This window comes from Bos taurus, chromosome 27, assembly GCF_002263795.3.
Source record: "Bos taurus isolate L1 Dominette 01449 registration number 42190680 breed Hereford chromosome 27, ARS-UCD2.0, whole genome shotgun sequence".
Lineage (NCBI taxonomy): Eukaryota > Metazoa > Chordata > Mammalia > Artiodactyla > Bovidae > Bos > Bos taurus.
Genome location: NC_037354.1, coordinates 15,047,543 through 15,072,856, shown reverse-complemented (window position 1 = coordinate 15,072,856; position 25,314 = coordinate 15,047,543). Strand labels below are relative to the sequence as shown.

Genomic DNA, 25,314 nt, shown 5'->3' with positions numbered 1-25,314 from the left:
GCGATGGGCGGGGCCAGGGGCGGGGCCTGCTCTGAGGGTCAGCTCCTAGCGCGGCTACGGCGGAAGCAGACCAGGAGTGGAGTCCAGCAGAGCTGCAGCGTCGTAGCTGAACCGTGAGTGACGTGTTCCAGGTCCCTCGCTGTCGCGCCGTCAGTCCTGGGCTGGTTCCCTCCACCACCACCCCCTGCCCCCAAGCCCAGCGCCTGCCCAGGGGACCTGCACCGGCCTGCAGCTACCCCGAGGAGGAGACAGGATGCAGGCACGATCCGGCGGCGGATCCTTTGTTTTGCCCCGACAGCGAGGGCGGGAACGAGCGCTGAAGCCCGCAGATGCAGAGACGTGGGGCTGGGGCGGGAGACTGGAGGCCGCGCCGGGGGACGGTGATCCGGCTGCAGGAGCCGAGCCCCGGGGGACTGAAAATGAGCCGAGGATCTAGAGGCTGGATCGGGGGGTGGCGGGAGACCGGCCGGACAGCGGGAGGCTGGGGAGCGAAGACCTGGCCGTAGACCCCGAGCCCGGGGGACAGACAGGTGGCCTGGCCGAGAATGGGGGTGGAGGGGGAGGGTCGGGAGACTTGGTCGGAACGCTGAAGCCTGGTAGCAGGAGGCGTGACCCGGGTGGCTGAGCTGGGGGAGGAGAGGCGCGGGGAGGCCAGGCGGGAGCGCCGAGGCCGAGTGGTAGAGGTGGGATTCGGGAGAGGGAGGCAGAGGAAATCGCAGGCTGAAATTTGAATAGAAAGGTGGTGAGGAAGCAGAGCGCGGAGAGGAGATGGCCTGAGGGCAGGAGCCTGGCCGGCGCTGTTTCCGAGGCTTTGGCCCTCGGGGCTTATCCTCCCGTTTCTGGCGAGGGTTTGGTCTCTGCTGCTTTTGTCTAGATTTTTTTTTCAGGTTGAGATGGTGTGACTCTGCTTTTCAAAGAGTTGATTTCAAGTGCTTGCGTGGTCAGTAGCTCAGTTGTGTCCAACTCTTTGCGACCCCATGGACTGTATAGCCCGCCAGGCTCCTCGATCTAGGGGATTCTCCAGGCAAGAATACTGGAGTGGGTTGCCATTTCCTCCTCCAAGGGATCTTCCCGACCTAGGGATGGAACCTGCCTCTCCTGCATTGGCAGGCGGATTCTTTACCACTTAGCCACCTGGGAAGTCCCAGTTTCAAGTATTAAACTCCTGTTCATTTTCAGACGTGAAGGCTTGCATGAATCCTAGCTCGTGCTGATGACTATTTTTCCTGGCCCAAATCCCTTAGGCTGTGAAATTCCCAGATCTCCTGCATCGCAGGCTCTTTAGACGTCTGAATCACTTAAGGAAGCCTATGTGAAATCCCCTCAGCCCAAGTGGAGTAAGAGTTCCTTAGTCACTCTTGTGTCCAGTGGGTCTGCTGTCAAACCTTACTTCCCAAGGCAGCAGCCTCTTTGCCAGTTCTCAGTATGTGGCTCCCATGCCAAAAAACTAGGAACCAACCTTCTCAGCTAACTCTCCCAACTCCTCCAGTTAGCGGCCAAGCCTCTTAGACCTCCTGAAATCCACTGGATTTGGCCTTTTCTCTCCATCTCAGATTCAAGCCACCCTAAGCGCTCACCTCGGAGAAGGCAATGGCACCCCACTCCAGTACTCTTGCCTGGAAAATCCCACGGACGGAGGAGCCTGGTGGGCTGCAGTCCATGGGATCGCTAAGAGTTGGACATGACTGAGCGACTTCACTTTCACTTTTCACTTTCATGCACTGGAGAAGGAAATGGCAACCCACTCCAGTATTCTTGCCTGGAGAATCCCAGGGACAGGGGAGCCTGGTGGGCTGCCGTCTATGGGGTCGCAGAGTCGGACTTAGCAGCAGCAGCAGCAGCAAGCGCTCACCTGGCTATAGGAGCCTCCTCATTGGCCTCCATTATGTCTGTGTCCTCTGCCCCTCTCCAGCCACTGAGGAATCTTACAGAATAAAAATCTAGAATCTTACAGAATAAAAATCCAGAAAGCTGTTCCTTTGCCCGAAGGATAAATCCAGTCCCTTAACAGTTAACAAGTCAAGCACAGGTTGGCTCCTTGGTCCACTCTGCTGCCTTATTTGTCACATTCTGCACAGCCATGCTGATCTCAACAGCAACTATTCTCTTCCTCGAACAGTCTTGCATTCCCTCTCTCTTCCATCACCACACCTTTCCTTGAGAAACTCCTATTGATGTTTATGTTCTGATTCAACACTTCAAGGTTAAGTCTTATCTATTCTGTATTCCTTTCGCATCCGCCTGGTCCTGAGAGGAAAGAGTCATATCCTTTGCAGCTGCTTTTTACATTCTCCTCTATTAGCTCCTAAGCAAATTCCACACGGAATTCTGGCTTGTTATCTTGTTCCTTGTCTTCCTTCATATCCAGGGCCTGGTACAAATGAATGCTAATACTACAATATCATGTCTTTTTTTTTTTTTTTTTTTTTAAATAATTATGCCCTATCTAGAAAAAAAATAAATGTATTTTAAGGTTGAGTGAAGTCGCTCAGTCGTGTCTGACTCTTTGCAACCCCATGGATTGTAGCCTATCAGGCTCCTCGGTCCATGGGATTTTCCAGGCAAGAGTGCTGGAGTGGATTGCCATTTCTTTCTCCAGGGGATCTTCCCAACCCAGGAATCGAACCCGGGTCTCCCGCGTTGCAGGCAGACGCTTTACTGTTACTTAGCAAATTATGATTAAATGATGCATACTAGAAAGGGATGGTAGAGGTGAAATACAGGAGTTGCTCTAATAGTGTGTGTATGCAGGATAGTGCTAAGCAAGCTGCATAGACCTGCCTGTGTCAAAATTCACTCTGCCACTTTGAATATGTTAGAGTTATGTGATCTCTAAGAATGAAATGTAAAAACTTAAACCATCCCTACCCCAACCTGCTGTTTGAGCTTTGGTTTTGCTTTGCTCTTTTGCAGTGAAGGCTTTTGAAGGTTAAAATGTGTTTTAATGAATGAAGGAATGAACAGTTAGTTGGAGTGTAGCAATAAAACCTGTTCCCAGTAAGAAAGAAGAGAAACATTATATCTTTCACAATCCTGAAAAAAGAAGCCTAGCCTCCTTGCAGTACTCTTGCCTGGAAAATCCCATGGACAGAGGAGCCTGGTGGGGTGCAGTCGATGGGGTCGCTAAGAGTTGGACATGACTGAGCGACTTCACTTTCACTTTTCACTTTCATGCATTGGAGAAGGAGATGGCAACCCACTCCAGTGTTCTTGCCTGGAGAATCCCAGGTACGGGGGAGCCTGGTGGGCTGCCGTCTCTGGGGTCGCACAGAGTCGGACACGACTGAAGCGACGTAGTAGCAGCAGCAGCAGCAGCCTTCTTGCATTTTAAGAGACTGCAATCTGATAGAGGCAATTATAATTGATTTTAAGAGACTGACGTCTGATAGAGGCAATTACAATGCTTCTTCACTGTTTTGCTTTCACACCTAATTTAACACAACCTCCTACTGCTTCAGCCCCTTCTGATGCTAAAAACCCGGTCTTTCTGTAATGGCATTAGGTCAGTTCTGGTGCCTAATATGAGTTCTTTAGGCTCTGCCTCAAAAATGGAACCACTGGTGTTTGGATCTACAAGATGTAGAGTACTTAGACTGTTAGCTACTGTTGTGTACACTTGTAACAAATCCAAATAAAATGGAGGGGGATAGGGACTTGGCTGTCATAGAACCTGAGGCCACTTCCCAAAGGCAACACTTTCCTACTTCATCCATAAATCAGGCAGCAGTTAATATACATACCTTAGAGGGTTATTATGAGGATAAAATGAGATAATGTCTGTGACAATGCTCTGTAAATCTCTATGTAATGTTATTAATTCTCCACCTATTTTGTTCTTCAAATTGCTTTTAGAGTATTTGCATTAGAGTAGTAAGATAAAGTTCCCCTGGTGGCTCAGTGGTAAAGGATCCACTTCCCAATGCAGGAGATACAGGTTAGTTCCCTGAGTCAGGAGGAGGAGATACAGGTTAGTTCCCTGGAGGAGGAAATGGCAGCCCACTGCAGTATTCTTGCCTGGACAATCCCATGGACAGAGGAGCCTGACTGGCTACAGTCCACAGAGTCGCAAAGAGTCAGACACAGCTGAGCATGCGCACATGATAAAGTTATCTCTTTTGTACTGTACATCAGCACCTGTCTTGTTGAGCCACTTTTGAATATAGTGAGCTTCGGGGCAGGTCACAAACAGGGATAGATCTTATTCTCCATTACTTCAAACACTCAGGGTTTATGACCCCTCCACACAGTTGGTGTTCAGTCAGTTGTTCCAGCGCAAATGAATGAACACTACTGACCCTGGCTTTTCGCAGTTTCAGACCTTCTCTGGCAGGTGGTTGTAAAACTGAATTGTTTCTACAGAGGAGTGATTCTCAGTGGGAGGGAGGAGGTCTTAGAGGTTATCTGTAATTTTTATAAAAGGCATCCCAGAGCCTTCATTCTAGGTTTATTTCATAAATACTTAGGTTGGCAAGGACTTCCTGTTTCTTCTTCTTCTTTTTTTTTTTTTCTGACTTTTTTTTTTTTTTTTTTATCCAGAATCTACAGTTTATTTTTGGTGTTCACTCTGCATGTTGTACATTTTATGGATTTACAAAAATGCACAGTGACATATATGCACTCATACAGTATCACATGGAACAGTTTCAATATCCTAAAAATTCTCTGTTCTACAGATTTTTTTTTTCTTTTTTTTTTTTTAAACATTTTTAAATTTCAGGTATACACATGCTCCCCTTCCTGAACCCTCCTCCCTCCCCCCTCCCCATACCATCCCCCTGGGCCGTCCCAGCGCACCAGCCCCAAGCATCCAGCATCGTGCACTGAACCTGGACTGGCATCTCGTTTCATACATGACATTTCACATGTTTCAATGCCATTCTCCCAAATCTTCCCACCCTCTCCCTCTCCCACAGAGTCCATAAGACTGTTCTATACATCAGTGTCTCTTTTGCTGTCTCGTATACAGGGTTATCGTTACCATCTTTCTAAATTCCATATATATGCGTTAGTATACTGTATTTATGTTTTTCCTTCTGGCTGACTTCACTCTGTATAATAGGCTCCAGTTTCATCCACCTCATTAGAACTGATTCAAATGTATTCTTTTTAATGGCTGAGTAATACTCCATTGTGTATATGTACCACAGCTTTCTTATCCATTCATCTGCTGATGGACATCTAGGTTGCTTCCATGTCCTGGCTATTATAAACAGTGCTGCGATGAACATTGGGGTACACGTGTCTCTTTCCCTTCTGGTTTCCTCAGTGTGTATGCCCAGCAGTGGGATTGCTGGATCATAAGGCAGTTCTATTTCCAGTTTTTTAAGGAATCTCCACACTGTTCTCCATAGTGGCTGTACTAGTTTGCATTCCCACCAACAGTGTAAGAGGGTTCCCTTTTCTCCACACCCTCTCCAGCATTTATTATTTGTAGACTTTTGGATTGCAGCCATTCTGACTGGTGTGAAATGGTACCTCATAGTGGTTTTGATTTGCATTTCTCTGATAATGAGTGATGTTGAGCATCTTTTCAAGTGTTTGTTAGCCATCTGTATGTCTTCTTTGGAGAAATGTCTATTTAGATCTTTGGCCCATTTTTTGATTGGGTCATTTATTTTTCTGGAGTTGAGCTGTAGGAGTTGCTTGTATATTTTTGAGATTAGTTGTTTGTCGGTTGCTTCATTTGCTATTATTTTCTCCCATTCTGAAGGCTGTCTTTTCACCTTGCTAATAGTTTCCTTTGATGTGCAGAAGCTTTTAAGTTTAATTAGGTCCCATTTGTTTATTTTTGCTTTTATTTCCAATATTCTGGGAGGTGGGTCATAGAGGATCCTGCTGTGATGTATGTCAGAGAGTGTTTTGCCTATGTTCTCCTCTAGGAGTTTTATAGTTTCTGGTCTTATGTTGAGATCTTTAATCCATTTTGAGTTTATTTTTGTATATGGTGTTAGAAAGTGTTCTAGTTTCATTCTTTTACAAGTGGTTGACCAGATTTCCCAGCACCACTTGTTAAAGAGATTGTCTTTAATCCACTGTATATTCTTGCCTCCTTTGTCAAAGATAAGGTGTCCATATGTGCATGGATTTATCTCTGGGCTTTCTATTTTGTTCCATTGATCTATATTTCTGTCTTTGTGCCAGTACCATACTGTCTTGATAACTGTGGCTTTGTAGTAGAGCCTGAAATCAGGTAGGTTGATTCCTCCAGTTCCATTTTTCTTTCTCAAGATGTCTTTTATATTTTTTCCTACCTCCTTTCGAAGAGTTGGATTGCTTTTCTGGGTGCCTGATGTCCTCTGCCGGCATTCAGAAGTTGTTTTGTGGAATTTACTTGACGTTTAAATGCTCTTTTGATGAATTCGTGGGGGAGAAAGTGTTCTCCCTGTCCTACTCCTCCGCCATCTTGGCTCCTCCTCCCCGTGTCTTCTTCTGCCCCGTCAGGGATACCATCTTAGGACAGGGCATCAGGTGAGGGGACGCAGGCCCTTGGCACTCAGTAAGCATTGTGTCCATTCTGGCTTGTGGCTTCAAGTAGTGGGGAGCCCTCCTGTCTGTCTGCCTGGTGGTATGGGCCTTGCCAGAGAAAAGGAAAGAATGGTTTTGTTTGTGTGGTGCAACGGAACTAAGTTTCTTCTGTATTTAACTTTACTTGCCATGTGTGACATTCTTCCTTTATTACAAAATAAATATTAACCATCTGACTTCACCAGGCCAAATGACAGTATCCAATTTGGTGATTCTTCCCAAAGAAATGCAGGGACCAGTTAGGAAATTATTTCAGTAAAAGCTCTAGGGCGTCACAGCGGAAATCTCCACTTATCCAAACTATTGTGAAAAAAAGAAAATCTTGTTTCTCTTTCACTTACCAAATCTAGAAACATAACTGCTTTTGAGATTTTTGTCCTCTCTCAGTTCAGTTCAGTTGCTCAGTCGTGGTCCGACTCTTTGCGACCCCATGGACTGCAGGACGCCAGGCCTCCCTGTCCATCACCAACTCCCGGAGTTTAGACAAATTCATATCCATTGAGTCTGTGATGCCATCTAACCATCTCATCTTCTTTCTTCCCCTTCTCCTCCTGCCTTCAGTCTTTCCCAGCATCAGGTCTTTTCAAATGAGTCAGTCCTTTGCATCAGGTAGCAAAAGTATTGGAGTTTTAGCTTCAGCATCAGTCTTTCAGCATTTGTCCTCTGTAGTTGGTAATAAATGTAATCCCAATGTTTTTCAAGTTCCTTGGCCAAAGAACCGGCCACCTATCTTGTCTGCAGGATCTGTAACTATATATGGAACGCCAGTTCTCCTGCACCATTGTACATGAAGGGACATGAGCATATGTAGATTTTGGTAGGGGGTGGCAAGGGTGGGGTGGGGAATGAAGGGGAGGTGGGTATCCTGGAACGAATCCTCCACAGATACTGAAGAAGGACTGAATAATCTCCCCAGAAATCATAGCAAAAAGGCTTCACCTTTTCTTTAGAGACAAGCAGAGATATAGAAAAAACTGCTCGATGCTTACTTAATATGAAAGTTATTCATATTTTGTAATTTTACTTTTAGAAGTAAATTACCCAGTGGCCCCCAAAACACCATAACCATCATTCCTGTTTTCTTCATGAATTAGAGAAAGTGTACTTCATACTATTTCATTGTCCCTGCAGTCAGTTTCTATATGTTATTTATGCTTTCTGTCTCAATATTTCTAGGTTATAGATTTGCTTCCTTCCTTGAAATTAGTGATAGCATTACTCCTCATAGGTAGTAGTAAGTCATGGAGAAGTGAGGGAAGCTGACAGATCCTAGTTAGGGCAGAGTCCTAAGTTACTTATCTGCTGTGAGCCTCAATCAGCTGAACTATGAAAAATGGAAATCACTCTGCCTCAAAGCATCGTTGGAAGGACCTTTAGCTTTCGAATCATCTGCCTATTATAGCTTCATTGGCAAGTGTCAACTGGATCTAGGAATTCAGAGACTTGATTATAAGAGTCAGGTTCCAGGCTGCCACCTAATAGCAACTGGTCTACCTTAGAACTTCCCTGGGACCCAAAATGTGTTCAGAAATTTACCATGAGCACCCTGAACTGATGGGAAGAATTATATACTCAGTACAGTAAGAAGCAGTTCGTGTTAAATCCATTGCTATGCTGCAATCTATTTTTGTGTATTTTTCCTATTTATGTTTTGTCAGATGACAGTGTTCTAAGAACTGAAATTCCTTGTCATCATACAGGCCACTTTTCCCCCTTGGGGGACAATGTTTTTTATCCTTCTGAGATGAGATCACCACACCTAGAATAACTTATATTCAGCCAGGCATTCGCTAATGGAGATGAGATCATGCTGAGCTTAACCCTTTTGGTTCTGCAGAAACCAAAGCGCTGCTCCCAAGAGTGTGGATTAGATGCTTTCATGTGGGAAAAGCAGATGGTGACAGGCAGAAAGCAAATGTCTGATGTAGTGAGGGTTTTACTTACCATTATATAAATTTTCAATAGTCTATGAATAATAAAGGGAACAAAATAATACATTATAGTATTTGTTCCTGAGAAATCCTTATCAAATAGAAAAATCCTATTCTAAAAGAATTCAGGTGTTTTTTTTTTCTTTCAGCCACCAAATTCCTTATTGAAACAAAATTGTCTCTGATGTCTAATTTTGGAAATTATTAATTACAGTTACTTATATTAAGGATAATCTAGCTGAAACTTTTTTAACTTTGAAAAATGATTTGGTTAAAGAATGTTGATTAAATGTATGAAAAGGAAGTTATTACTTGAAAGTCACTTTATATTTAGATGAAATCTTAACCATGGTGTGAACCAAGAAGCCAAACACAGTTGACCCTTGAACAACAGAGGGGACCCTCCCCACAGTTGAAAATCTGAGTGTATAATTTATAGCAGGCACTTCGTATCCACAGTTCCTTGTCTGTGGATGTCAGCCAACCTTGGATGGTGTAATGCTGTAGATTTGCTATTTTAAAAAATCCACGTGTAAGTGGACCTGTCCCATTCAAACCCCAGTTGTTCAAGAGACAACTGTATTTTAAAACTCTGGAAGGCTGGTCGCTATGTAAATCTAAACCTCCTATTACCAGTCACAAGGATAGAATTGCTTTATCCCAGAGGTTTATTGATGGCAAGAAATAAAAAATTGTTAGAAGCTAGTGTTTCAGTCCAATAATCACTGCGCTCTTTGCAGAAGTATTTGCTAAAGACCTTAAGGCCTTGATCACTGATGGAATGTAGCAGCATTTAGGGGTTCCTGAACGCATACAGTATACCCCACACTTGGCAAACTTATTCAGAGGGCCAGTTTGAGGGAAAACCCTGGAGCCAGAAAGACGCTGGCAGGAGCTCTGGGATCCCCTTCAGAAATGATCTTTATTAAGTCTTGTTTTCCCATTCCACTGTGTTTTCACTCCAGATTTTCTACAGGCTAGCTGGAAAGTCTTGAAATATAGATAATACTGTTCTATCATGGATTACAATATAATATCAATAAGCCATTTGTTATGTATCTGCCTACGTTTCCACACTTATTAGCTACCGTGTACTGTTCTCTCAATTAATCAGATTAACCAGAACTTTATTTTTCAACCATGGGTAGATAATTATTTTGACATGCACTGAGGCAAGTTGGCCTCCGTATTTCTGGTTCGAGGAAGTTTGAGATTTCTCTGTACCTAATAATACGTGTTTATTGTACGTATGGGAGAAAAAGAAAAAGACAGACTGGGATGTGGTCCACAGCAGTCAAGGAAGCGTTGTTGCTTTCAGAAGAGTGCGTGTTTTTGCATGTTCAGCTGCTCAGTCATGCTCAGCCCTTTGTGAACCTTTTGGACTGTAGCCTCCCAGGCTTCTCTGTCCATGGGATTTTCATACTAGCAACATACCCTTATTATTGCTTTTGAAACAGGGCTGAGAGTTGAAATTGGCTAGCACTGTACTCGGAGAAGGCAGTGGCTTCCCCACTCCAGTACTCTTGCCTGGAAAATCCCATGGATGGAGGAGCCTGGTAGGCTGTAGTCCATGGGGTCGCGAAGAGTCGGACACGACAGAGCGACTTCCCTTTCACTTTTCACTTTCATGCATTGGAGAAGGAAATGGCAACCCACTCCAGTGTTCTTGCCTGGAGAATCCCAGGGACGTGTACTGGTTGGTACAGTCCACCACTGTTAAAAGATATTATTTTATAAAATAATCTGTGTTACTATTTCCTAACTTTTAAAAAATGCAGATGTTACAGAAAAATATACAAAAATATTGAAGAGTAATTAAGTTGCCAGTAATCCCATCACCCAGAGATAGTTACTGTTAAATAAACAGGTTAAAAGGTAAAGATGTTATATAACCAGTGTATTGGCTACATCGTGACTTCACTGTTTCTCTGTCCAAATTCTCAATATTTTGATGAGTAATGCATATCCTTCCCTTTCTCTCCTCTCCCTAATCTCTAGAGTAGGGTTACTAGAGGAAGTAGGGCCAACGAGAGGTTTTGTTTTAAACTGTGTTGAGCTGGAAATGTTTGCTTCCTTAGGCTCCATTCTTAGCAGTGTAAGTCTCCTAGAGCACACTTTAAGGCTTCTATTGAGACATGGCGAGACATGTTGTCCACATGTTCTCAGGAGGTAATACCAACTTGTGTCCCTTCCACTCATGTCTGGGAACGCCTGTCTCATACAGCTGTGCTAGATGTATGCATGGTTAGTTTTTGTATTACATGGTAAAATGCATGGATAAGTACACATGAAGGGATAGTTAGACATTTGGGGATTTTTCTCTCAGTTTTCTAACGAGAGAGCAAGTGGATGTGATCGTACGAGGAGTGCCTCATCCTCCTTGCACTCGGGTTACCAGCCTTCATACTTTGTGCCACATAGTTTGTCTTCCTTGCACGACAGTGGATGAGCCCTCACCTGTTCTTATTGTTTAGTCGCCACGTCATGTCCAACTCTTTGTGACCCCATGGACTGCAGCACACCAGGCATCCCTGTCCTTCACTATCTCCCAGAGTTTGCTCAAACTCATGTCCATCAAGTCGGTGATGCCATCCAACCATCTCATCCTCTGTCGTCCCCTTCTCCTCCTGCCTTCAATCTTTCCCAGCATCGGGAAAGAGTTTTCCAGTGAGTCGGCTTTTTGCATCAGGTGGCTAAAGGATTAGAGCTTCAGCCTCAGCATCAGTCCTTTCAAAGACTATTTAGAACTGGTCTCCTTTAGGATGGACTGGTTGGATCTCCTTACAGTCCAAGGGGCTCTCAAGAGTCTTCTCCAACACCACAGTTCAAAAGCATTAATTCTTTGGCGCTCAGCTTTCTTTATAGTCCAACTCTCACATCCATACATGACTACTGGAAATAATAGCTTTGACTAGATGGACCTTTGTCAGCAAAGTGATGTCTCTGCTTTTTAATATGCTGTCCAGGATTGTCATAGGTGTTCTTGTTCTTACCGTCAAGAACTTTGTTCTTTTTCTCTTCTTGCCTTATTAATTTCTCACTTTCTATGGGTGATTCTCATCAGCATAAAAGCATGCCTTAGATGGCTCGTCTTTAAAACCAAGGCAAACAACAAGTGTCCTCTACTCCTGGTCCCACTTCGGCCATCATCCCCTCTTCTTGCCCCTTCACAGTAAAACTATGTTGACTTACTCATGTTGTGTTTATCCATTTTTTCTTTTCCCATTGCCTCCTCAACCCACTGCAGCAACATTGATCCTTTTAAAGTAGAATTTTCAAAAGGTATAAAACTTGGATGCTGTGTAAATATAAAATACATGTCAAATATCTTATTCAATTAACTGATAATAGAACTAGTAGGATAAGACCAGTTCAAAGGAGACTTTAAACAACAAACACAGATGTAAATGGTTGGATACAATGAAATGAATTTGTTAGTAGAAGGGAAACTGGTTAATATCCTGTAGGACAGTAAAGTGTTATTTGAGAGGGTCATCTTTTCTGCAAGTTGCAAATTAGTTACATCATTTCAAGACAAAATTTATTTTCACTGCTGTCAATAAGAGTCATTTGCATGGCTTCCCTTTCCTGTGGCTTAACTTCCTATAAGTTGTAAAATAGCCTAGTCAGGGGGTCAGGCAAAAGAGGACACCCTGTACAAATGAACTTATCTACAAAACAGAGATGGAGTTACAGAGATGCAGAAAATGAAACTTATGGTTACCAGGGGGTAATAAGAAAAGGAGTACGTCAAGACTGTATACTGTCACCCTGCTTATTTAATTTATATGCAGAGTACATCATGAGAAACGCTGGACTGGAAGAAACACAAGCTGGAATCAAGATTGCCAGGAGAACTATCAATAACCTCAGATATGCAGATGACACCCCCTTATGGCAGAAAGTGAAGAGGAACTAAAAAGCCTCTTGATGAAAGTGAAAGAGGAGAGTGAAAAAGCTGGCTTAAAGCTCAACATTCAGAAAACAAAGATCATGGCATCTGGTCCCATCACTTCATGGGAAATAGACGGGGAAACAGTGGAAACAGTGTCAGACTTTATTTTTTGGGGGCTCCAAAATCACTGCAGATGGTGACTGCAGCCATGAAATTAAAAGACGGTTACTCCTTGGAAGGAAAGTTATGACCAACCTAGATAGCATATTCAAAAGCAGAGACATTACTTTGCCAACAAAGGCCTGTCTAGTCAAAGCTATGGTTTTTCCAGTGGTCGTGTATGGATGTGAGAGTTGGACTGTGAAGAAGGCTGAGCACCAAAGAATTGATGCTTTTGAACTGTGGTCTTGGAGAAGACTCTTGAGAGTCCCTTGGACTGCAAGGAGATCCACCCAGTCCATTCTGAAGGAGATCAGCCCTGGGATTTCTTTGGAGGGAATGATGCTAAAGCTGAAACTCCAGTACTTTGGCCACCTCATGCGAAGAGTTGACTCATTGGAAAAGACTGATGCTGGGAGGGATTGGGGGCAGGAGGAGAAGGGGACGACAGAGGATGAGATGGCTGGATGGCATCACCGACTCGATGGACATGAGTTTGAGTGAACTCTGGGAGTTGGTGATGGACAGGGAGGCCTGGCGTGCTGTGGTTCATGGGGTCGCAAAGAGTCGGACACGACTGAGCAACTGAACTGAACCTGAAAATAATATCCAGTCGTTTCTTTTGCCTATATCCAAGTCCTGGACAATTTTTCCTGACAACCTCTGCTCGCCCCATAACTTTCTTGCCTAAGCTAATGGTCTTCTGTCCTCATCTGAACTGAACTTTTAGTGAGATTTGTAATGATCAAATGCTCATTGAAAGACTTCTGCATACTTTGGTACACCCCAGTTACCTAATGTCCTCCCATTTCTTGTACCTCTCTTGAGTCTCTTGCTGGCTGTACTTCGTCTAGTAACCCTTTCATTGTCAGAGTGCCCCAGTATGACTCCAGCCTTGATCTCTCTCAGAGTTCCAGACTCTTAATTACCTATATCCACTGTTCAACTCTCATCCTAGACTCCATCCCTAGGAGGGAGTCCTATTGATGGGGTGTGTATTCTTTTAAGATTTCTGATTTTAGCATAAGAGTAAAGTTAAAAGTTCTGTTTAGATTGGAGTTTTGAGATAGGCAGGGCTTCTAGAGGCTTGAGAAAGGTTGTTGTCCCTGTTTTTCTATATTCTTTATTTAGGGAGGCAGACTGATGGTCATAGGAAGTACCTTTTGCTTTTGGAAAACCAGAGAAGACCTGGCAAAACTCCAGACAAATAGCGAGGGACTGGCTTCTTCCAAGGCAGCCAGGGGGAGAGGGAAGAAGAAGACCAACATCATTAGCTCTGTGGCTGCGGACAAAGTCATTTCATCACTAAGGGCTGGGTTTCCTGACTTTTTGGGTTGTTGGGAAGATATAAGATGCCTCGCACAGTACCTGCTGTGTAATAAATGCTCAGTACGTGGTAGCCGCTTTGACTAGAAGGACTCATTCACTGTGGAAGGTAAACAGAATTACCAGATGGAAGAATGGAAGCAGGAACTGTAATTTTTACTTGCAGGTTTCCTCAAGCCAGTCGACCACCTTAAATGAGAAAGTGGGGTTCTCGTGTCTAGTTTAAGAGTAAAGGTTTTGTGGAGGTTTGGAACTTCTGGCACTGAATCTCTTGGGAATCTAAGCATCATAAAATTGTGTTATGTGAGGTATACCATTGCTATGGGAAGTTTTCAGGTTTTGTTTTTAACTGTGTTGAGCTGGAAGACAGTTCTTAACCAATGATGGGATCTGTTGAAGTAGAAAGAAGCTGCAATCTGTATCTTGATCTAGGGGAGCAGCAAAATGTAAAACTGTATCAGGCTGCACACTTATCTGTGCTCTGCGTGCATTTCATAACTCAATTAAAATGGAAAGAGAGAAAAGGGCTACATTGTGTGCACTTTAATAAAAGATTGTTGTTCTCAGGTTTGACTCAAAAAAGCCTTGCACGACAGGGGTGAAGCTGGGGGAGTGATGGTACTGCTAATGTGAAAATGTCCATATAGCACATTTATTTAGAGAAATAATCATTGGCATAATTAGTATAATGCCGTGATCTTAGAATGACTGATTTTGATTAACATCTATTTTCTTTCTATTCTAGTAAATAAAAAATGTCCATGGAGAACACTGAAAATTCAGTGGATTCAAAATCCATTAAAACTTCAGAGACGTGAGTATTTAAAAGGAATCTCATACCAGCAAGGAGGGTGGGTGTGTGTAGTATGATACAGCAAACTCGGAGGAAGCAGAAAGAATTGGGGCTTTCAAACCGGAGAGGCCCAGATGACTTCTTACCACATGTGACAGCTGTGTGACTGTACACATGTTAAATTATCCTCTCTGAATCTCCTTAAAATAAAACTTAGGTAGAATATGGGGAAGTTGGAGGGGGCCTGACCTGTGGTTGGAGACCCCTCCCTGGTAGTCGGATGACCCAGGAGAGGCAGATGCACCTTCTTGAATCTCTGCAGGATAAGAGGTTTGTGTTTTGGGGTGTTTTTTGGCCTCCTGTTTATGAGTTTTAAGGCTAAGGTAAAATGCAAGTTCTCAGTCTGGGGAATAATTGCCTGCTTATAGATTATCTTTCCCCCTTTTTTGTTTCCTTCCCAGTCTTCCTTTTTGGAATATTCTGCTTATTAATACTTCAATAGATGGAGAAAGGGAAAAGATAAAACTCAAAACACTCTTAATTTAATCCATGTCTGTTATTATCCCTCTGGGATCTCTTGTGGTACATTTAATTCTAAAAGTTTCTTTCTGAGGTATAGTATTATCATTCTGGACCACCTAGGGAATTATAAATTAATTTTAGTACTAAACAGTACTGTTATAGCAGAGCTATTACTAGATTACTAATAAAGATTTTTGCAGTATTTGTTTAGCAAAAGAATTTGCCTAAAAATTAAACTATTGAAATGCAATCTCATCTTGGAGGTAAGATTGGTGTTTTTCTTTTGTCTTTTTAAAAACCCTTTTAAAGTGATTTACACATTCCCTACCTTTTCCTATCATACAGAATATAATTTACTACTTTAGTCTTTTTCCAACAATTTTTTTTTAAATTGCATATAATGTGAAATACTCCTAGGCTGAGTGTATGGGATACGTGAACAATAGGTATCAGTGTTTGGTTGTTGTTTCCTGATTCCTGGCCAGGTCAGGGGTCAGGCTTGTAGACTGTTCTGATCAAGTTTTATTGAAAAATAGCCACCCCCATTTATATACATACTGTCCTGGGCCACTTCCACCAGCTGGATGAAGTGGCTAAGTATAACATGTATTTAATGAAATTTTAATAAAATGTAAAGGAAAACAATATAGAAATTAAAAGCGTGAACCCTGTAGTTCAACAGATGCTTTCAGTCCTGTGTCTTACACAGTGTCTGCATAACTGTTAGCCTCATAGTAATCACTTCCTTATCTGTGAAGTGGGTTTTTGTGAAATTTTAGGGAGGAGAAGCCTGTTGCATACAACCTGGCACATTATATTCAACAAATGTCAACTGTTCTTATGTGTTAGAGAAGTTTGTGTTCATGCGAATAGCAGCATTGGTCACTTCTCTCTTCGTAAACCGTTGTCTGATTTCCAAACAGAAAGATCTTACATGGAAGCAAATCAATGGACTCTGGAATATCCTTGGAAGAGAGTTACAAAATGGATTATCCTGAAATGGGTTTATGTATAATAATCAATAATAAGAACTTCCACGAAAATACTGGTATGTGTCGTGACAGTTTTTAAACCTTTACAAGTATTTGTACCGTTTATATTTGGTATAGTATACAAAAACAGCATTCATGTTATTAGTTAGTAAACTAATGACATAGAATAGCCATGAAGTAAAAACAGAGCCAGGATCCTACGAGTCCTTCAATTCAACAGGAACTCTTAAACTTTCTTTGTATGATCAAGATCTCTCCCTCTTCTATCTGTATGTCGACCTCTTCTGCCCTGACTTCTCTCTATTTTCCTTTTTGGCTGTGCTGTGTCTTCATTGCAGCATTAGGGCTTTCTCTGGTTGCGACTAGCGGGGGCTACTCTCTGGTTGCAGTGCACAGGCTGTAGAGCCTGCGGGCTTCAGTAGTTACAGCCCCCGGGGCTTAGCTGCCCCGTGACATGTGGGATCTTTCCAACCAGGGATTGAACCCGTGTGCCCTGCACCAGCAGGCAGATTCTTAGCCACTAGACCACCGGGGAGGCGGCAGGGGGTGAAGGAAATGGCAGCCCACTCCAGTATTCTTGCCTAGAGAATTCCGTGGACAGAGGAGCCTGGAGGGCTGCTGTCCCTAGCGTCACACAGAGTTGGACACCACTGAAGCGACTTAGCATGCAAGCATGCATTAGAGAAGGAAATGGCAACCTACTCCAGGATTCTTGCCTGGAGAATCCCAGGGACAGAGGAGCCTGGTGGCCTGCTGTCTGTGGGGTTGCACAGAGTCGAATATGACTGAAGCAACTTAGCAGCAGCAGTCCACCAGGGAAGTCCCAGGCCTGACTTCTGTGCAACCCTTGCTTTATCTTCCTGCTCCCTCTTTCATGTTAATGGAAGGATCTCACCAGACAGTAAGGAGAAGTATTTTTCCTTTCCAGGAACTGCACGAGGCACCTCACAGAAATCTTATTTAATTCTTCTAGCAACCATGAAAAGTAACCGCCATTAGTTACCGAAAGGTGAAAAGCCCTTGCACAGAGGAGTCCCACAGACGATTTAGTAGCTGGACCTCTCGGCCTTAGCGTGCCCGACACTAGCCTGAGCTGGGAATCCACCTCTGTATCACTTCACCTCCTGGGCCTTCGTTTGTTCCGTTGACTTGTCTTCTTCCCCTGAAAAGAAGACAGACTCCCCACCTTAAAGAGACCTTATCTTTTTTAATCCTGCTGCCCCCTAAGCTTTGATCTGATTTTTGTCTCCTTCCCTAAGTCTTGACAACGGATGTTCTAAACTTGGCCTCTTCTTCCCATCACCTCGACCACTCTATAGAAATTGCTCTTAGGGTCACAATAGCCTGATCGCCAGATCCACGTCTCAGTCCCTGTACATGTCTGGCTTGAATCTAATAACATATTTCAGATGTTTTTTTCTTTTTTTTTTAATAGTATATGAAAAATAAATCCCTCATGATCCTAAAAAAGCTAATTAACATCCTACCATATTACTTATAATTTTTCCTTAACAGTTTCTTGCAAAGTTAAATTTTATCCATAACATGTAAGCCATATTGTATCCTGCTTATTCCATTTAATGTAATATAAGTGTTTTTTGTGTTGTATAATTTTCATATCTGCTATTGTAATGATTATATAATATCCCATTCCTGAAATAGAGTGTTCATTTGACTTGCATAATTTACCATATAAATCAACACTTTGGCTGTTCCTTCATTTTTTCACTTTTAAATTGGTACCGTGATTAACTCTGAATTGGCATATTAATCATATTAGAATTTTAATTAAAGAAATTAGAATCTCCTGATTCACTTTAGGAGGCTATCTATCATAATGCTGGTGAAAAGGGAAAAAAGCGAAATTACACTGGAAAGATAAGCAGGATTGGGTGTTAGATTCATTATAAGGAATGAGGAAAGCATAGTTGAAAATGAGTGTCTAAAACTAGCCCGTTTGTATTGCTTTTGGCTCTAAGTTGAGAGACCACCTTCAACCTTAGGTATTCTGCCTCGCGTTGCTAATTATAATGCCCTCTTCCCATAGAATTTTACGTTGTTGAACTTATTGGGGTTTTGTTTTCTTCTTCCAGTTTTACTGAGATGTAATTGACACACAGCACTGCATAAATTTAAGGTGTGTGGCATGACGGGACTTCCATGCATCATGAAACGATGACCATAATAAGCTTAGCGAACAGCCATCATCTCGTATAGATATAAAACTAAAGAAATAGAAAAAAGCCTTTTTCCTTGTGATAAGAACTTTTAGGATTTACTCTCTCAACAATTTTCATGTATAACATACAGCATTGTTAGTTATGTTTATCGTGTGTACATTACAGCCCAAGTTTCCCAGGCAGGTCAGTAGTAGTTAATCCACCTGCCAATGCAGGAGACATGGGTTTGATCCCTGCGTCAGAGAGATGCCCTGGAGAAGGAAATGGCAACCCACTCTGGTATTCTTGCCTGGAGAATCCCATGGACAGGGAAGCCTGGCAGGTTACAGTCCATGGGATCACAACACAACTAAACAACAGCCTGAGTACTTACTTACCTTTAAAGGGGGTGGGGCATGTTGTTCTACTCTCTCCCCAAAATACCTTGGCCCATAGTCTGACTTAACCTTTACAGTGAGCTCCTTTTCTGCTTTGAAATGTGAAGGTCGGGTTCTCAAACCCATCTCTGACAGCCTGGTGTCTTCTGTTCAACTATTAAGTGGCTCACACACCAGGGCCAGAATTTAATTGCTTTGTCACACAAGTGCACGGTGTTCCCTTTTCCGATGTCAAAACCTTGATGAGCTTACTTCTAATTTTGTAAAAATAATATATGGCGATAAGTTTCAGAAATTACAGATTAGCAAAAGAAACAAATTTAAATCATTCATAATCACACCAGAGACAATCAACAATAATTTGGAGCTGGAAACATCTAGTTTTTTTTTTTTTTTTTTTATTCATATGTGTTCAGTTCAGTTCAGTTGCTCAGTTGTGTCCGACTCTTTGCGACCCCATGAATCGCAGCACGCCAGGCCTCCCTGTCCATCACGAACTCCCGGAGTTCACTCAGACTCACGTCCATCGAGTCAGTGATGCCATCCAGCCATCTCATCTTCTGTCGTCCCCTTCTCCTCCTGCCACCGATCTCTCCCAGCATCAGTATTTTCCAGTGAGTCAACTCTTCACATGAGGTGGCCAAAGTACTGGAGTTTCAGCTTTAGCATCATTCCTTCCAAAGAAATCCCAGGGCTGATCTCCTTCAGAATGGACTGGTTGGATCTCCTTGCAGTCCAAGGGACTCTCAAGAGTCTTCTCCAACACCACAGTTCAAAAGCATGGGTACCTTCCCCCTACTACGCCTAACACTTTAGATTTTTAAGTCTGAGGGCATTGTTCAGTCAGTCCATACATGCATGTGGAAGGCACTTTAAGGGGTGAGGAAAGCCCAGGACTACTGGGTACAGGCCACACAGCAGCTGCAGAGCCTTGTTCGAGTTCTCCTGGACTCTTCTGTGCTGTGGGTCCCACACCTCTGCAAATGAAGCCAGTCGTGATCATGGTTTCATGGTGGTCGGAAGGCTTAGAGGCTTTTGAACAGTGTTAATGTGGCCTAGTGGTTTGTGGGGGTTTTTTTGTTTCCCTCGAAAAGATATGATGAAACTAATGATGTATCTTAGAATTGTTGAAAACTTAGAATCAAAGAAATAGTTCCTCTGAGTGTGTGAGGTATGTGTTGATACATATGTCTGTGTATGGTGATGTGTATGTTTGTCAATGTTTATGTGTGTGTGTATAATTTTTTCTTAAAAGTAGGATCCTTTTATTTTCTACTCTTTTTTTTATTTTAATAACAGTGACCATTTTTTTTATTTTAATAACAGTGACCATTTTCCTATGGCAAAATTTTGTCTACAAAATTTCAGTGGCAACATAGGATCCCGTATTATAAATGAATTGTAATTTATTTAACCAAACCTCTCTTTTTAGGCATTTAAGTCATTTGTTTATCACTGTCTAAGCAGCTGTGAAAAACATCTTTGTGACTGTAACACAGATAGCAGATTATATCATGAAGTGTCTTGTATGCGAAGAAATAAGAGACTTAGTGTCACCACTGTCAGAATATTGAATTTTCTTAGCATTTGAAAGGAAGAGTTTCTTGTGGATTGTGTGGATCCCTGAATAGTTCATTTCAAAGCAGTTTATCTTTTTTTTTTCATGCAATTAAAAGTAACTTTCTGTTCAAGGCATGGCCTGTCGATCTGGTACAGACGTGGATGCAGCAAACCTCAGGGAAACATTCATGAACTTGAAATACGAAGTCAGGATTAAAAATGATCTTACATGTAAAGAAATGTTGGAATTAATGAGCAACGGTAAGAAATAATGAAAAGAATGACCTTCATTGTCCAATGTAAATACAGTCTAGCTATAACCTGTATGAAAGTAAAGCATGAGAACTGTGGAACTAAACTGTACACAGTCCTACTCTGCACACTTTATGTAAGTAAAACAAGTTATTCATACCGACTCCCCAGAGTAGTCTGAGATGTGTTGCGCTGCCCCAAGCTGGGTTTACACCATCTCTTTGTTCGGTTCTCAGATTTCTTCATCTTACTCCCATACAGTACATATGAAATTGTTGAATAAAATTGCATTGGTTTTTTTGTCTGTAAATGTTTTTCCAGTTTCTAAAGAAGACCATAGCAAAAGGAGCAGTTTTATTTGTGTGCTTCTAAGCCATGGTGAAGAAGGAATCATTTTTGGAACCAACGGACCCGTCAATTTGAAAAAATTAGCAAGTTTCTTCAGAGGGGACTATTGCAGAAGTCTGACTGGAAAACCCAAACTTTTCATTATTCAGGTAATAGATAACAGATCGATTTGGTTATTGAGGCTTCTTTAGGGATTAATTTACTTCATTGTGGATTATCCAAAGGATTTTTAATTTTTTTCTTCCTTGAAGCTACTAAACTATTGCTACTTTTTTATTTATTTAAACCACCACTTAGGAGACATAGCATAAATTTTAATTTTTAGACTTCTAGCAAAATGGTTCTGAATAATTCACATCAGTTTTTACAGAGCCTTTGCATTTCTTGGGAATAAGTTATGCATTTATGCATGTACATACATTTTTTCCCCCAATAAAAGTTTCTTTTCTTTTTTTCTAATTTTTAAATAGGTGTTTATTTTCTAACCTCTAGGCCTGCCGAGGCACAGAACTGGACTGTGGTATTGAGACAGACAGTGGTGCTGAGGATGACATGGCCTGTCAGAAAATACCAGTTGAGGCAGACTTCTTGTACGCATATTCTACAGCACCTGGTAAGAAACTTACAAATACTGAAATAGGCAGATTTTAAACACTGAAGAGTGTGTTCCAAAGGCTATAGGGATTTTGATATCCATAAAAAGCCATTGTGTCCTATTTTAGGGTGCCCTAACCACAGAGAAGTCTCAAAAAGTTGTCTTTAGCCCAGTTTGGCTAGAAAATGTGCCCGTGTAAGAAAGCACACTTACACAGTGTCATTCATGAACTTGATACCACATGGAATCCATATTATAATACAGGCCAAGTCAGAGCTTCGCCCACTTCCTGAAATAGGAGAGAGGTGTGTTTTCCGGGAATTCGTTGGGAGCTAGGAAACTGAAAGGATAAACGTGAATAGCATATGAGTGGGTAGAGTGGAACGAGAGAAAATAAGGTTAAAAATGATTTATGGCTAGGTTATCAACCTCCACTTTGTCTGTGGTTGTATTACACGTTACGTGCGTGTGTGCTTGTCATCATAAAAATTAATACATATTGATCATGTACTTGTTTACGCGTACAATTAACTCAGGGTGTGTTTGGAAGGTTAGGAAATACTGGGCAAGTGTAAACAGTATTACATTTTTAAATATAGTCGATATGATTTATTTTAACCTCCAGGCATCTTTCCAGTTCAGATTAAAAGCAATGGATCCAGGGACTTCCCTGTAGTCCAGTGGTTAAGACTTGGTGCTGTCACTACTGTGGACCTGGGTTCCACTCCCCGGTCCAGGAATTAGGTCCCCCAAGCCACTCAGCGTGGCCAAAAACACAGCAATGAATCCACTAGTTTATCTGGGAAAAGAATGATAAATACACTATTTCCCCTTTTGGACTTTTGAATATGCTATAATGTGTTCATTATACTCTATTCTGATGCCCCGTAGACAAATTTAAGACCCTCAAATGTATGTGCGTACATAAGCAGGTTGTTGGATGAGCCAATCATCTCACTGCAACACCACGCTACTTACAATGATCCTTTTTTATTTCTTTGCTTTTGCATTTTCTGCCTATAAACCGGTTCTTCCCTATTAGAAGGGAAGCCCAGGAAGTAGAATTCTCACTCAGTGGTGCAGTTAGCCTGCAATTGTTTTCCTTGTCAAAAGCAGAGGTATATAGACAACACCTGCTTGGTTTTTGTTTTGTTTTCCCCTGGAACCGAAGTTATGGTCTATTTTTCTTTTATGGCTAATAATACCTATGCATGTTTATGTTGTTTTTACCTTCGTGAATATGTCACAATTGATTAAATCAGCTGACATCAACTATCTGTGATATTTTGGTTATGTTTTGCCCTATAGGTTACTTTTCCTGGCGAAATGCAAAGAACGGATCCTGGTTCATCCAGGTTCTTTGTGAGATGCTGAAAAAGTACGCTCACAGGCTCGAGCTCATGCACATTCTTACTCGGGTTAACCGAAAGGTAGCAATAGAATATGAGTCCTTTTCTACCGATTCTGCTTTTCATGCAAAGAAACAGATTCCTTGTATTATGTCTATGCTCACAAAAGAACTGTATTTCTAATCACTGAGGACATGGATGATTTTTGATTTTAACTTGTATGCCAAGTGAGCAAATGATGTAACTGGTACTATATTTTCCTCTTACCTCTAAATCTAACCTAATGGCCCGGGTGATAACTTTGAAACAAGCCGCCTTCCTAGCAGTAGGACTACTGTGCAGCTACCTCAGACACAATTGGGTAGTTGAGACTGAGTTTAACGAAGATGAAATAAAAATGGATTGTGGAAATCATTATGAGAAGAAAATGACTGTAAATTAGCACTTCTCTTAATTACCAAGATTTAGTGCCGATGCTATGCTACACATTTGCAAGCAATGAGGGAAAAAGTTAAACACTGCAGTAGTGTATTTCAGTGATGTGGGTATGCCACTGTATCAGGGAACATGTTATGGTTTTTGTCAAACAACAGCAATGACGATATGGAATGATGTATCCTAGAACTTGGTGGTCCATACATGTGGTCTAAGACCTGAAGACCTTGATCTTAAGACAATGGTATTTTTACATCACCTATTTGAGCTCATGGTTTTGTGATGTTTGTGCTGAGCATGTCTTTGTTGTTTAAAAAAACCATGTTTTAGCACTGAAAAAGAACTAAATGTTTTACTTGGGAAGGTGTGAGAAAACTAAATTGACCCTTGAGGGTAAATGCAGCAATATAAAGGGAGACGGGTTGAGGACAATAAGGTGCTGAAATGCAACTCTTCCACCAGCTGCCGGGCCTCGCATACCTGCAGAATATCTAAAGGGCTCTTCTGTCAAAACCTCAGACTTCAATCACACTGATAAGAGCGTGAACTGAAGAAATTCTATAGGGACACACTAAAACACAACTTAAATACAGTGAGGTATAAGGAAGAAACAGTCAGTCAGTCAGTTGGGCACTCTGTAATTAGAAGATGGTTTGAGCCTGACCAGGGACACTGCGCAGCCTCTGTGTGGTGGGGTCAGAGCCATAGATTATGGCTTCAGGAAAAAGAATGCGGGCTAGATTCTTCACAGCTACGGGTGTGTGTGGAAGATGCTCCCAAGGCAAGAAGCTCCAACAAAGTGAATCAAATTAAACTTCTGAAATGGAAATTTTCCAAAGAGGGTAAGAGTAATCATAAAAATCCTAGCCCTCTAATTTTTGTTTTATTTCAAATGATGGCTGTTAATTGGATGTTAAAGCAAATTCTTATCCGCCTTTCTGCAGATAGCCCATTTTATAAAATAGACTTGATATCACTACCACTGAATATCAGTCTACTTCTTACTTGACGCTTGGGGGGAGGAGGTCTACAGTTTTCAGCTTATCAGGAATTGTGTAAATTAATGCTTACATACCTAAATATGGCTTACAAGAGGCTCTGAGTGTTTGGGGAAAACACTAAGGTTTCTCTTTCCCCTTCATGGTTAACAAGGTCTCAATCACCTTTGCTGTGCGTGGGCATGGATGTGCCCAAGTGTGACCACTGAACTTTGTCCAGGAGCTACAGTTCTCCCAAAGAACAAGTCCTGTACTCATTCCAGAACGTCCCTTTCTGCCATCCCTGAATGTCAGCCCGTAAAAGCAATTTCATTAGCATTTCCTCATTTTCCAGTATAAGCAGTGAGTGTGGCCTAATGGTCTGGACCCTCATCCATCCTTTGCAGAAGATGGAAAAAAAAAATCATAGCACTCTTGGCAGTAAAATTTTCACGCATGTTAACTTTTATTCTGTTGATGTTTACAATCAAGGAAGAATGATACAGTTATGATCGTGTACTTTTCTCTGAAATGAAAGAACCAGGGTGCCCAGGACTTTAGCAGTCATCCAGTCTTTCCTCCTTTGGTGCCCAGGGAAACTGAAGGCCAGAGATGGGACACAGACGGGGGAGGCTCTGGGCCTGGTTGCTCAGGAGGCGCTGAACCTTCTGCATCTCTGTAACCCACTGGTTCCCGTGAGCTTTCTTGTGCTAAACAAAGGCGCTCACATTTATAAATGAAAGCTCTTTGTTTTGATTGTGTCTGTAACTTTTTCTGAGTAAATGAAGCATGCTATGGTATCAGAAGGTATGTTCCTATGTGACAATTTTGTAAAAAGTTTGTTATTATGCATTTCTATTTCCAAATACAAATTTTAATTTAAAATGACCAGTGCGTTCAAGTTTCTGTTACTGTTCTGATGTGCTGCTAATTGAAGTTAAAATATATTCTTAACCAAGAGCTTGATTTGGGAGGACCAACGATGATGTGGCGGGACCGTTTAATCAAACACTTTGAGATGGTGGTAAATTACCAAATAGGGTAAAGGAGCCTTCCTGTTCCCTCTAGGGCCCTCTCAGAAGGCCCTATTTTCTAAAA

General features: G+C 42.0%; 1 protein-coding gene across 2 annotated transcripts; it reads left to right on the top strand.

The window, feature by feature from the left end:
• The first annotated feature begins 31 nt into the window (after positions 1-31).
• Positions 32-25,104, top strand: CASP3 (caspase 3). Of its 2 annotated transcripts, none has more exon segments than NM_001077840.1 (7): positions 32-113; positions 14,582-14,650; positions 16,075-16,199; positions 20,393-20,521; positions 20,834-21,009; positions 21,353-21,473; positions 22,764-25,104. In NM_001077840.1, coding segments are annotated over 6 exon segments (828 nt in total). In that variant the 5' UTR covers positions 32-113; positions 14,582-14,597; the 3' UTR covers positions 22,988-25,104.
• Positions 25,105-25,314: the final 210 nt, after the last annotated feature.

Excerpts from the sequence above, each read along its gene's own strand:
- CASP3 (XM_010820245.4), top strand. The coding sequence starts at position 14,592 with ATGTCCATGGAGAACACTGAAAATTCAGTGGATTCAAAATCCATTAAA. Across the intron at positions 14,651-16,074 it reads TCCATTAAAACTTCAGAGAC|AAAGATCTTACATGGAAGCA; the intron begins GTGAGTATTTAA and ends ATTTCCAAACAG. Across the intron at positions 16,200-20,392 it reads GAACTTCCACGAAAATACTG|GCATGGCCTGTCGATCTGGT; the intron begins GTATGTGTCGTG and ends TTTCTGTTCAAG.